Here is a 14609-nt window from a genome sequence, read left to right on the forward strand (position 1 = left end):
TCAAATAATTCAATAAGGTTTGTGAGGCACGTCTTGCCCTTCACAAAACCATGCTGACTATCCTTGATCACATTATTCCTATCCAGATGTTCATAAATCCTATCCCTTACAATTCTCTCTAAGACTTTGCCCACAACAGAAGTGAGACTCACCGGCCTATAGTTGCTAGGGTTATCCCTACTCCCCTTTTTGAACAAGGGAACCACATTTGCTATCCTCCAGTCTTCTGGGACTACTCCTGTAGACAAAGAGGACATAAAAATCAAGGCCAATGGCTCTGCAATCTCCTCCCTTGCTTCCCAGAGAATCCTAGGATAAATGCCATCAGGCCCAGGGGACTTATCTATTTTCACCTTTTCCAGGATTTCCAACACCTCTTCTCTACATACCTCAAAGCCATCCATTCTACTTATTTGTGCCTCAGTATTCTCATCGACAACAATGCCCTGTTCTTTAGGGTATTGTTTTTGACCAGCACAGATCTGATGGGCTGAAAGGACTTTTTCTGACTACAGATCTGACTGCTGTCAAGATACAATCAGAATTTTCACAGCAAATTGGCTGGAAGCCCCTTTAGTAAGGTGGAAGCTCTTAGGAAACAATTATATTCAATTTTGCAGTAACAGTGAAAAGTTTGGTGTGCTCTTTATTTGTTTGCATTTTTGATCATTTGTATTGCCAACTGAATACTGATAAAGTTTCAAAACCTACAGAACCACTTAGCTCAGCGGGGAACTGTTTCACCAGTTTGTTGAACAATTTTAAGAGATTTTTTTCACAGGATTATTTGGCTTTGATGTTATTACCTGATTAGGAGTTTGTTTTGTTGTTTCTATAATTGATTGGCCACTTGAGGGTGATTTAACTTTTAAGTTTCTTTACATGCCTAGTTTAAAGGCATGCTTCCTGAGACCTGCTATGGCACTATTTTCCATTCATGGAATGTGGTCATTACTGCTAGGTGAGCCAGTTATTACTTATCCTAAATTGCCCAGGAGAAGGCAGGGGTGATGAGCTGCTTTCTTGAACCATAGCAGACCTGAGGTTGTAGGGACACCTAGGTTGCTATTAGGATGGGACTTTCAGGATTTTTACCAAGTAACAGTGGCAAAATAGCAATATAAATCAAATTAGGAACTACATGTCACTTGGAAGAGGCAGCTTGCAGGTGATGGTGTTCCTATGCATATTCTACACTTGACCTTCTAGGTGGTAAGCATCACAGATTTGGACGATACTGCCAGAGGAATCTTGGTAAGTTACAGTCACGTCATTTCTGATGAAGGGCTCTTGCCTGAAATATTGTTTCTCCAGCTCCTTGGATGCTGCCTGACCTGCTGTGCTTTTCCAGCACCACACTCTCAACTCTAATCTCCAGCATTTGCAGTCCTCACTTTCGCCTATTTTGAAGGCCATTCTACCATTGTGTATTAGGTTGAAGGGAATCCATGTTGAAGGTGATGAACAGGGTGATAATCAAGTGAGCTGTGTTGTCCTGGATGATGTCAGTATTGTTGGAGCTTCACTTATTCAGGGAAATAAGGAAAACTCCATCATACTCCTGATTTGTGCCTTGTAGGTGGTGGACGCATTTGGGGAGATAGGAGGTGACTTACTCACCACAGAATGCCTAGCCTCTGACCTACTCTTGTAGTCAAAGCATTTATATGGTTAGTTCAGTTCAGTTTTTGTTGAATGATAGCTACCAGGTTGTTAATCATATTCACCAATGGTAATGGCATTGAATATCAAGTGGTGATGGTGGTGTGAATGCAATTTGCTAATTATTAACTCGAGTCTGGATAGTGTCTAGATTTTGAATATATGGCAGGAATATGCGGAGGAAGCTTTGGTGTATGACTGAGCATGGTGGAGGACACAGTGGATAGTTTGGTGGGATAGGGTGAGGGCTGAGATTCAAAAGTGTTACATTCATCATTACAACTGTACCAATGTCACTGTCACCTGAGATGGGCACTGGGACATTCTGGCTGCTCACTTCACTGTCTGGCCATCTCCAGAGTGTTGGAGCCAATTTCTTGCTGGGTCCCCAACTTAACAGAATGCAAAATGGTGGGAAGGGAGCCTTTCACAAAGGAGATGGTTCTGCCAAGATATGAAGCTTTCTGGCTTGACCTTCATGTCTCCTCCATGATATTCTTGCCATGTGTCATTGAGCTTGCCATTGTTTAACTGACACAAGCTATGCATGATTCAAGACTTGCCAGACAAGCCTGACTGACATAAAGGTAGTGGGAGTTGTTATACAGATGGAGCTGTGTTATTGTTGTTAGGGTTCAGGTAAAAGCTGTCCCCATGTCTTCAGATGATGCCACTAAGGAGTAGCAAAAAGATATGAAAGAAAAATGAACCAATAATTGACTTTCTTCTTTATGTTTGGGTGCACTTTGTTGGTAATGGTCCAGGTAGGAGAAATCAGTGCTAGAGATACTCCAGATGGAATTGGCTAGGTAAAAATGGAACAGGTACCAGTGTTTCTACACAATGTTGATATTAAAATTCCTAATAATGATAAACCACACTGTATACATTAACTGGAAATAATCTTTATCACTTATACAAAGACATACCTCACTCCAATTTCCAACCTTCCAATAAACATCATCCAAGCTAACTTCAGGTGCAAAATCATCATAGTCTTCAGTCATATTGGAGAAATTATTCAGTCTATTTATAGTTGGAATTTTCTTCAAAGGCAATTTTGAGGGAGATGATGGTTCAACAGCTGACAATTTACTGCCAATGGCTCCTGTGAATTTCACCCATTCTGAATCTGTTGTACCAACTCCATTTGAAGTTGTAAGCTCAGGATTATGTTGTAGGTTTGTACTGTTTTCATCATTAGGATTTAGACCAGGTGCAAGAATGTCAGTATGGTTAGAAAACCGCTCTGGATTCAGCATTCTGTAAAGTTTCATTCTTAGCCGCTCCATTGTTGCTTTAAATTTTGGATCTATTTTTAACCTTGGCAAACCAACCTTTCTATTTCCATAACCTGGAGAAGGCACACTTACACTCGGCTTGATTAATTGTGTACTACCAGGCTTTACTGTACTCACAAATGTTGTCTGTGGACTAGTGGATAACATTGATTTCTCAGTATTGATTGGGACTGCAGTAGACTTCACAATTTTATCATTGTTTTCATCTGTTACGATACCAGCCTGAGGTTCTTCTGTAAATGGAAAATGTTTAACAACCTCTTCTGTGGTAATGTGGTCATGGTCTGAGACACTGTCATTTTCACCAGTAATATTGTGAGTCTCATTAATATTTTGTATTGTGTCTGTAATGTTTCCAGCTTCAGAGATCCTCTTCCTGTTGACAGTATCACTCTCATTGGTCAGATTTTGGTGAATAGCAATAAAGTTGTCATCATACGATGCATTGCAGTTTTGCTGTTTTGGGGAAGGCTTGTCTTGCACATGTATTTGTTTGTTTGTAGTGGTAGCCATAGTTGTTACAGGGCTTCTGCCAGCAGCTGTTGGCACTGTGATGTTGACAGGAAGAGGCTGCTTAGTGGTCACTCGTTTGGGTTTAGGTTGAACTTTTGAACCTGAATGATTAGGGCCATATTTAGGCCTCAGCCGACCAGGGAGATCTTTGGGATATGTTTTACCATCTTTGGGCTTTCTTGGAGGGAACAGAATTTTCTTGTTGTTAGAGCAGTGCCGTAAGCCACATAAACTTTTCACACTTGGCTTTTTGGAAATATTGCAGAGTTCTTTATTATTCCAAGTGCATGTCACATTCCGTGTGCGGAATCCACCTCCACATGTAACTGAGCACTGAAAAATAAATAGCAAAGATCAAAAGGGATCACACAGTGCAGCCAAAATATATATCAGCACGCAAGGTATTATGAGATGAATTAGCTACCATGGGGAACAAATAATTGTTTTGTACACTTGTTATCCTTTAGATTTCCACTCACATTAAAAGACAATTTAGAAAATGTTTTTCTTTGCTACGTTACATACTCACACCCAGTTCCTAAATCCAGTGAATTTTCCTTGGTCAGTTTCTCAGCATTTAAAACTAACACAACTATATTCCTCCTGAATAACAGGCTATAAAGAAGGCCATGATGTGGAGGTGCCAGTGTTGGACTGGGGTGGACAAAGTCAGAAATCACATGACACTAGGTTATAACGTCAGAGAGTCATAGAGATATATAACGCATGGAAACAGACCCATCGGTCCATTTTGTCCATGCCAACTAAACAACCTAAACTAATCTAGTCCAACAGGCTTATTTGAAATTACAAGCTCTTTTGTCAGGTGAAGGGACTACGCTCTAAACATTTGTGATTTCAGATAAACCTAATGGACTATAACCTGGAGTTGTGTGACTTCTGACATCATAAAGAAGGCAGTTGCTTTTGTACGAGGTAAAAACAATGACTGCAGATGCTGGAAACCAGATTCTGGATCAGTGGTGCTGGAAGAGCACAGCAATTCAGGCAGCATCCGAGGACAGGCAAAATCGACGTTTCGGGCAAAAGCCCTTCAAGGGCTTTTGCCCGAGACGTCGATTTTGCTTGTCCTCGGATGCTGCCTGAATTGCTGTGCTCTTCCAGCACCACTGATCCAGAAGTTGCTTTTGTATGTTGGAGCTTTAAAGCTAAAGCAGCTACTATTTCTCAATTTTCAGGATAAACAACAATCCCTCTCTTGATAAACTTTCACTAAACATCTCTACACCAGTATTGGAAATAACTAAACACAGCAAATGATGGAATTACACAAAAACTCTGGCAGTATCTGTGCTGAGAGGAAGAGTCAATGTCTCAGGTCTTAGTTTCCTTGAATATGACCCACATGACAATGAATGGATATCAATTATCACTGCTGAGTGGTCCCAACTTCGTGAACTAAAATTTCAAGTGCAACATTTAATACTTTTAGGCTAGTGAATCATAATTGATCACACTTGGTAATATTGCATACAGTTCTGGTCACTATATGACCAGAAGGATGTGGATACCTTGGAGAGAGTACAGAAAATGTTTACCAAATATTCCCTGATATGGGGCATATCAGCTATGAAGCAATTTTGGATGGACTGGGTTTGTTTTCACTGGAACACAGGAGGCTGAGGGGCGACCTGATAGAAGTTTATAAGATTGTGAATTACATGGATAGAGTGGAAAGTATGAGGCTTTTTCCTGGAGTAGACGGGTCAACTACTAGGGGACATAGGTTTAAATTGTGGCAGGGAGAAGTTTAAAAGAGATGTGTGAAGTAACGTCTTCACACAAAGGCTGTGAGTTCCTGGCACATGCTGCCAGAGGAGGCAGTGGAAGCAGACACAATAGCAGCATTCAAGAAGCACCTGGCTGAATACATGAATAGAAAGGGAATAGAGGGATATGCATCCTGCAAGTGAAGACAGTTTTAGTATGGAAGAGCAAATTGTGTCAGCGCAGGCTTGGAGGGCCAAAGGGCCTGTTCCTGTGCTGTATTGTTCTTTGGTGATTGTTCTTGATCTTTGTACTATGTACGACTGAAAGCCTTGACTCTCCCAAGCAGTGACAATGCTGGGTGCTCTGCAACTGTACTAAAACAAAGCTGTTGCACATTTCTGGTCTCCACTGTCAAAAAACATGTGCAGCGCAATGCTCCATGGGGAAATCTGTTGGAGTGTAGGAGAGTCAGGGATTGAGAGGAAATACTCTCCTTTTGTGACACTAGCTATTACATCCTGACTAGTAACATTAAAGGTCCCGTCTTTGAGAGTGGGTTTCTTACTGGACGAGTGAATGTGTGAGTAGATGAAAGAACAAATCAATAAAAAGGGTGAACAGATATGTGGGTTAGTGGGTAGATGAGTGGGAGTGGGCAGGGCGCGAAGGTAGGTGAAGTGGGTAAGTTCATAAGGTGGGTGAATAGGTAGGTGGATGATGTGGGTTATTTCCACCGCACCCATCTTTACCTGACCCAACTGCTACTATACAGTCTACCTATTTACTTCACCCACCGTGCAGGTGTAGCTGTTGAGCTAATTCTCTTTGCTACTCTTTGCCAGATTTCCTGTGATGAGGGAGATTTGCTGCATTATAGAATGGAAAACCAAACCTTTTCAGGTAAGCGGGCAGTTTTCTGACTGATTAATGTTGGACACAGGGGCTCTGGCATTGTCCTGAAGGTTTTGACCAATGTCAATCAATGCACTGATATACATTTGATTGACATGGCTAGCTAGAGTTAATAAAAGGTCAACATATTCAGATATATTCTAAAACATGTCCAGGACAGACTTTCTTGCCCAGAACATCAGAAATGATATAGGCAGTACAGTTGGAGGTGATGCACAAAAAGGTGTGGGGAAAAACCCACTTCAGTGAAAGGCATAGTATTCATAGCCACATCAAGGTGCAAAGGGGGCAATAGTGAGAGAAACAGCCATGTTCTGCTTCATTCTTCAGGGCTACGCCTTGGCTAACCTGAGTCAAACTGCCTGATTTAAAATTTAAGCAAAGCTTGGCAGTTAACTGTCAGTCACGATTTAACTGGTCATTCTCCATGGCAATCTTTTTATCGGTTAAGAGCTTGCTTGCCAACCAATTAAGACTCCCCTCTCAGAGTGTAAGTGTAGATTGCCCTTTACATTGATGTGCGCAGGGCAAAGAGCTTTGACAAAATATGTTGTTTTTTTCAGCAATACATTCTGCGCAATCAAGAAATTTATTTGAAATTGCATTCGTGGAAAGTAGAGGAATAATCTAATTGAGGTTTTTAAAATCTTTCTGCCGCATGGTAAGGTAGAAATGGTGCAATTATTTTTCCCCCATGACACTGCAAATCAAGAAACACAGTCTTAAAATTAGAAATGGGTAATTAAAGAGAAAAATCTGAATACACTTTTCCTCATAAAAAGGGACGGTCCATCAAACCATGTGATTTCTAGGTCAAATGAAATTTTCAAGAATGACATTGATAGATTTTTATTAGATAAGGATGTCAAGTAATGAGCCAAACAAAAATCCGAGCTCAATTTAATTGCAAAAGTGTCTCAAGGGCTGTGAATAGACTATTCATAAGTTAGCTTCTGATTTAGTGAAAGTCATTGGGAAGGTTAAAATGAATGGAGCGATTTGGGACACAGCAGCACAATGATCACCAGTAGGTCAACAGACCAGCTTCCACTGGAAGAAGTTTGCATGTTCTGAAACTAAAGGATGTTTCTTTTTATATACAAAAATTTAGGATTGAATCATACATTATTTTTAGTTCAGCCCAAGTTGCATTGCATTTTTTTGGAGGGTGTTTTGCTGTGAGGCCTATCAGGTTTTCTTGTCAGTCTTAATCCCATCTACCTAATTACTTCCTATGGCATCTTTCATGCCCAATTTATGCCATTCTTACCACACATCCTTCCCAGAACAACTCACTACTCTGTGGATATATGCCAAAACACTGGTATCCCTTGTGCTCATGCCACCTTTAAAATCCCATTGTGCACCTGGACAGGCACTGTCCAGCAACCTTGCACAGTTTCTAACATTTGCCCCAAACATGGCAGCCAGAGGAAAATCATTGCCCTGCTTTACTGGATGAGGTGGTACTAATGTAGGACCTCCTCCTCCTCCCGGAATGGCAGCGGAGGCCACAATACCATGCCATGCCAGTCTGGTTCAAGATGGCCACCCAGGTTAAAGTAGTCTCAGTGAACTGGAGGAATGCCCAACACTATAGGAAGAAGGTCAATAGCTTTCTCCACTCTGCCAGTGTAAGTGGTGCCACTGTCTTTCCAACACTTCACACTCACTCTGAAACTTATACCAAGATCCCATGAAAGCTCAAACTCTAATACTTTCATTAATACCTGCATTATCTCCCTTCTCTCGTCTGGCACCCATCCAAAATCCTAACATCAATGACTATGCATGCCTTCAGGCTTTACAAGCCAGGCAAAATTTCATTGAAATGCATTTCCAATAGCTGAGATCTGGGTACAACATGCAATCATGGGCTGCAAAATCTTCATGATACCAAAATTTGGCTTGCATTGTCCATTGGGTGATTTTTGCATTGACGTTTTCTGTCTGTAAATAAAAGGTCATTTTGTCTTTGTCTGATTGCTTGCCTACTTGTCATGTTCTCCTACTGGACAATGACAAGCTGTGGGTCTATGTTGAGCACTGAGGACAGGCTAGCACTGACTTAGAGGGTGTTCAGATGGGATGCAGCTAAAGACAGGTAAACTGTGTGCAGTGACTCAGGTGAGAGAATGTGTGTGCATGGGAGTATCAGTCATGCCAGTCAGTTATTTGCTGTGGGCCGAATAGTTTTATGGCTCTTATGTTGCCAGTGAAAGACAATGCTGGGTGACCATCACTGGTCCACAGTAGTTTCAAAGATGGCACAGGCTCAAGGGATGCCAGTATTTGAGTGTTGCATTGTTCTGGAAAAGGAGTATGCTAAGATGGGGCTTTAACTGGTTGTGACAGATGCTATGGAGACAGAGTAGGTAGTTATGTGGTGATTTTGGTAAGATATGGTGAGACATTCGCTCGGCCTCATCACAGAAATCACTCCAAAAAACTAAATTCAACTCAAATTAACAAATGTAATATTTAGCCCTTGAGGTTTAAGTTGAACCAATCAAAACCTTTTAAACATATTTTGAAATTTTAATTAGCAGTCAATTTGCAACTTTTAATATTCTGGGCTATTAATTTACTTTAATATTCCTTAGAGACAACCAATAAAATGACACCATTTTAGTTCATCACACACTGCCAACTTGTTTTTAATAAGAAGTCATCCAGTTCTATCATCGGGAGATATCACAACTCAGGAATCATTCCAAGCTTCCTCTCCAAGGCTATTCTGGTTTCTTTGAGTTTGTGCAAAGTTAAGGGTTCAGTTTGCTTTACATTTCTTGGTCTGTGCCAAAAAAGACTTCAGACGCTGGCTGTTTACCAGTTTTGAACAGCACAGTACAGTGATCCTGCCCTGAGCACTTCCTTTTCATCTCAAGAGAAATAACATTGACATAAGTCACACTTTATTATTGAAAAGAAGTTTTCAATGACAAACTTGAAGCTGAATACTTTTAGTTGTATGGCTTTTCACACAATTGTTTCTTTTTGGTATATTCAGAGCATTCTTTTAGAAATTCAACGTTCTTAGTTCTGAGGTAATTTTTCTCCCCAAATTTGAATGAGTATAGAGAAATAATTTCACTTGATATCATATGGTAAACTATAGGTGGTAGATCTGATTTAAGCAGTCATTTTGCATGCAGCTTACTATCCAATTGATTGATCAAAATTGATCATTTTTAACTTCGCAGTAATATAAACTAGTGTTGTTGTTAGCATTCCGCATTCTATTTCATAGAATTTGCCATAGCACATAAAACTTATCAAGATAGATGTAGAGAAGTTGTTTCTCCTTGGGGAGAGTCTAGGACCAGAGAGTGGTTTTCAGAGTATGGGGTCATTCAGTCAACACAGGGATTAGGAGGAATGTCTTTCTTAGTACCTGTGCAGGGAATTTTGTGCCTACATTATGCTGTGCTATTTATAATCACAAGACTTTGCTTTGAATCCATGAAGCTCACTGCTGGAGTGGGGCCTCTCTACAGGATGAGTGAAAAATTGTTCAACTTCTGTCATATGCAGTCCAGAACATGATCACTCTAACATCTGCCATCAAGCTACAGGGCATCCACTCAGAAGTTGAGTTTCAAACCACACATGTGCATGCAAGAATGGGCCTCAGGCTAAGCACCCAGAGCATAATCAGCCTGTACTAGCAGCTCCCACTGCGCAAAATTTCTTATCAAATAATCACAACAAGCCATCGGACAATGTGGATTAATTTCTACACCTTGGAAGTGACCATCCAGAAAGGACGGACATCAACAATTAAATTCAACATTGCCTCCAGTGTGCTAGCACACCTTTGGCCATCTGAGCAATACAGTGTTTGATTAAAAGACCTCAAAACTGGCACAAAGTTCATGGACTATCGCGCAGCAAAGATACTTGCCCTCCTAATGACATGACAATGGACAGTAAATGCCTCAAATCATAACATCATGAAACCAGAAAACATAAGAGCAGAAGTAAGCCAGTCAGTCCATTAAATCTGCTCCACACTTTCAATGAGTTCATGACTGATTGGAAAATCCTCAACTCCATTTCCCTGTTATCTAAGATTACAAAGGGATCTTTATCAATTGGGCCAATGGACTGAGGAGTGTCAGATGGAATTTAATTTGGATAAATGCAAGTTACTGCACTTTGGTAAAACAAACAAAGGCAGGACTTATACAGTTTGTGATGGGGTCTTGGGGAATGTTGTAGAACAGAGATATGTAGATGTTAAGGTTCATAGTTCTTTGAAAGTTGTGTCATAGTTAGACAGGGTGGTTAAGAAGACATTTAGCATGCCTTCATTGTTCAGACCATTGAGTATATTAGTTGGGATGTCATGTTGGGGTTGTATGGGATGTTGGTGAGGCCAGTTTTGGAGTACATTGTCCAGTTGTGGTCACCCAACTATAAGAAGGATACTATTAAATTGGAGATGGTTCAGAAAAGATTTACCAGGATGTTGCCAAGACTGCAGTTTGGAGTTATAAGGGTAGGCTGGATAGCCCGTGACATTTTTCACTGGAGTGTAGGGATTTGAAGAATGACCTTAGGGTTTATAAATCATAATGGGCATAGATAACGTGAATAGCAAAGGTCTTTTCCTTAGGCTGGGGGAGTTCAAATCAAGGGAGCATATTTTTGAGGTGAAAAGACAAAGATTTAAAAGGGACCTGAGGGGGAACTTTTTCACACAGGGGGTGGCACATAGGTGGGGTGAACTGCCAGACGAAATGGTAGATGCAAGTACAGTTACATCATTTAAAAGACATTTGGATAGATACATGAATAGGAAAGGTTCAAGGGGATATGGGCCAAAACCAGTAAAGTGAGACTTGTTTAGTTTGGGAAACCTGGTCAGCATGGACAGAAGGATCTGTTTCTGTGTTGTGTGATTGTATAACCTTAATTCCCTTGCTGATTAAAAACCTGAATATACTTAATGGGCCAGACTGTCTGAAGGATAAAATTCCACAGATTGACAACTGTTTGAGTGAAACAAAATTCCTCCTCATCTCCATCTTGACTGAATGACTCTGAAAAATGTCCTCTGGTCCTGGACTCCCCCTGCAAAGGGCAAAAACCTCTCCCTGGCAACCCTGCTAAATCCTCACAGAACCTGATCTGTTTCAATTAGAAAGGCATCATGTAATGGCACAGGTTGAAGGGTCTGTTCCTGTGCTATACTGTTCTTTGTACGATGTGTAAACTTCATTAAGGTTACATCTCATTCTTCTAAAATCCAATGAATACAAGCCCATCCTACTCAACCTCTCCTCAAAAGATAATCCTTCCATAGCAGAATCAGCCTAGTCTGGACTGTCTCAAAAGCCAATACTTTTTGATAGATAATGGGTCCAAACGAGTACACAGTATTCCAGGTGTGGCCTGACTAGCATAGTTTTAGCAAAACCTCCCGACTTTCGACTCCATTCCCTTTGAAATAAAGGCCATCATTCCATTTGCCTTCCCTATTACCAAATGAATACTATTCTTGATCATCCCGCAGTTCTCTGAAAGTGGCAGCACAATTGGATAAGATGGTCAAGACGGCATATGGCATGCTTAGCTTCATTAGTCAGGGTATAGAGTATAAAAATTGGCAAGTCACGTTGCAGCTGTATAGAACTTTAGTTAGGTTAGATTTGGAATATTGTGTATAGTTCTGGTCACCACACTACCAGAAGGATGTGAAGGCTTTGGAGTGGATATAGGAACAGTTTACCAGGATGTTGCTTGGTTTTGGAATGTATCAGCAATGAGGAGAGATTGGATAAACTTGGGTTTGTTTTCACTTGAATGTTGAAGAATGAGGGGCACCCTGAAAGAACTTTTGAAAATTATGGGAAGCACGGATAGAATGGATAGTCAATGTCTTTTCCTCAGAGCAGACATGTCAATTACAAGGTGACATCCCAGAGTCAGTCTGAGAAACATTTGCCGTACTCCGTTCATAGTAAGATCCTTTCCCAGTTAAAACTGCACACAATACTCCAGGTGTGGTCTCACCAAGGCATCCTTACTCCTGTGCTCCAATAGTCTCACTATAAAGGCCATCATACCAGTTGCTTTCTTCCCTATCTGCTGGACCTGCATGCTTACTTCCAGGAACAGGTGTACAAGGACACCTGTGTCTCATTTTGCCTTCCCCTGCTATTGCCCTTCGAATAAGGTAAAAGGGGATAAGTTTAAAGAAGATGTGAGAGGCAAGTTTTTTATATATATACAGAGGGTGGTAATTGCCTGGAACGCACTGCCAGAGGAGATTCTAAGGTGGATAAAATAGCAACTTTTAAGAGGCTATATGGATGGATATATGAACAGGCAGAGAATATACAGATATGGACCATGTAGAGACAAAAGGCTCTTCATTAGAAAGACATCATGTGTCAGCGCAGTCTTAGTGGGCCGGAGGGCCTGTTCGTTTGCTGTACCATTTTTTGTTCTTTGTTCAAAAAAGTATTTTGACAGATATATGATTAGAAGACAATAGAGGGATACAGACTAGGGTACACAGAAGGTTTTCAGCTTCAACGGCTATCATGTATTGGCACAGTCTTGGGCTTATTATTCCTTACATTGCTAAATTTGCAAACATGAATGGAGATTCTTAACCCATTAGGCTTCTAACCGTAGTGGATTTTGTTTTTCTGTGTTTTCAAACTAGTTTCAGCAGCAACATAATTACTGATACTACAGCCAGTGACCCAGGAATTTGCATTTTAAAGAATTTACATTCAGATATCAAACTTAAATGAAAAGGCTTTGTCTTTCACAGACTTGGCCTTCACCAGTCCGGCCATTTGATAACATCTGAGACAAAGTCCTTAAGATTTGGAGAATCCTGAGCTAATAACAATCACTTCCTCGAAAAGGTCAATCACATTTGTTAGGCATGGCCTCTCCCTGACAAAGTCATGCTGTCTACCCTTGATCAAACTTGCTTTTTCCAATAGAGATTAATTCTCTCCTTCTCAAACATTTCCCTACCACTGTGGTTAGACTCACTGGTCTGTAATTCGCTGTTTTATCCTGACCTCCCTTCTTGTCAAATGAAACCACATTAGCTGTCCTCCAGTCCTCTAGCACCAGCCCTAAGGCCAGAGAGGAATTCAAACTTTGAATCATGGCCTCCAAAAATTTCCTCCCTCATCTCCCACAGCAGCTGAGGATGCAACTCATCTGGACTGAGGAATTTGTTCACTTTTAATTGCTCCATGTCCACCGTGTGGAGTTTTGCACGCTGGCCCTGTGTTTTTGGGGAATTTCCTAACCCATCTTGCCTTATTCCCTTGAGCCACAACATGAACTCCCTCTGCCTTGATTGTTTTGCAAACGTATGCTGTGTCCCGACTGTCCTAACAACTCTTCCAATGGAATTACAATAAATTCCTCCCAACAGCACCAGCAAACCCATCCACAAAGATGTTGGCCTCATTTTGGATCAGATAGAGACTGTTCTGTTCTGCTGTGTAATTCTGTTTTCGGATTTCAGTAGCTGCATCCCTCAACTAATCTGTATGAATCATTGAAAAATTCTTCCATTAATTCATAGAAAACAGAAGGAGGAGGAGGCCATTCAGCCGTTTGAGCCTGCTCAGCCATTCAATCCCATCATGGCTGATCACCCTACTCAGTATTCTGTTCCCACTTTCTCCCCACAATCCTGAGGATTATAACTAGTTCCTTCTTGAAAACATTCAATGTTTTGCCCTCAACCACTTTCTGGGGCAAGATATTCCACAGTCTCTGGGCGAAGAAATTTCTCCTCACCTCAGCAAAATCTACGTTTCGGGCAAAAGCCCTTCATCAGGAATAAACGCAGAGAGCCTGAAGCGTGGAGAGATAAGCTAGAGGAGGGTGGGGGTGGGGAGAAAGTAGCATGGAGTACATTAGGTGAGTGGGGGAGGGGATGAAGGTGATAGGTCAGGGAGGAGAGGGTGGAGTGGATAGGTGGAAAAGGAGCTAGGCAGGTAGGACAAGTCATGGGGACAGTGCTGAGCTGGAAGTTTGGAACTAGGGGAGATGGGGGAAGGGGAAATGAGGAAACTGTTGAAGTCCACATTGATGCCCTGGGGTTGAAGTGTTCCGAGGTGGAAGAGGAGGCGTTCTTCCTCCAGGCATCTGATGGTGAGGGAGTGGTGGTGAAGGAGGCCCAGGACCTCCATGTCCTCGGCAGAGTGGGAGGGGGAGTTGAAATGTTGGGCCATGGGGCGGTATGGTTGATTGGTGTGGGTGTCCCGGAGATGTTCCCTAAAGCGCTCTGCTAGGAGGCATCCACTCTCCCCAATTTGGAGGAGACTGCATCGGGAGCAACGGATGCAATAAATAATATTAGTGGATGTGCAGGTAAAACTTTGATGGATGTGGAAGGCTCCTTTAGGGCCTTGGATGGAGATGAAGGAGGAGGTGTGGGCGCAGGTTTTGCAGTTCCTGCGGTGGCAGGGGAAGGTGCCAGGATGGGAGGGTGGGTTGTGGGGG

The 14609-nt window shown here is 41.6% G+C and overlaps 1 protein-coding gene across 1 annotated transcript in view; it reads right to left on the minus strand.

The window, feature by feature from the left end:
• The window catches only part of LOC122542599 (A disintegrin and metalloproteinase with thrombospondin motifs 12-like), a 565140-nt gene that overhangs the window by 80377 nt on the left and 470154 nt on the right, over positions 1-14609 (minus strand). The window contains exon 19 of the mRNA XM_043680588.1: positions 2592-3809. Coding sequence (XP_043536523.1) covers positions 2592-3809 — 1218 coding nt within the window. The remainder of the gene's footprint in view (positions 1-2591; positions 3810-14609) is intronic.

The sequence above is a fragment of the Chiloscyllium plagiosum genome, chromosome 1, assembly GCF_004010195.1.
Source record: "Chiloscyllium plagiosum isolate BGI_BamShark_2017 chromosome 1, ASM401019v2, whole genome shotgun sequence".
NCBI classification, from domain to species: domain Eukaryota; kingdom Metazoa; phylum Chordata; class Chondrichthyes; order Orectolobiformes; family Hemiscylliidae; genus Chiloscyllium; species Chiloscyllium plagiosum.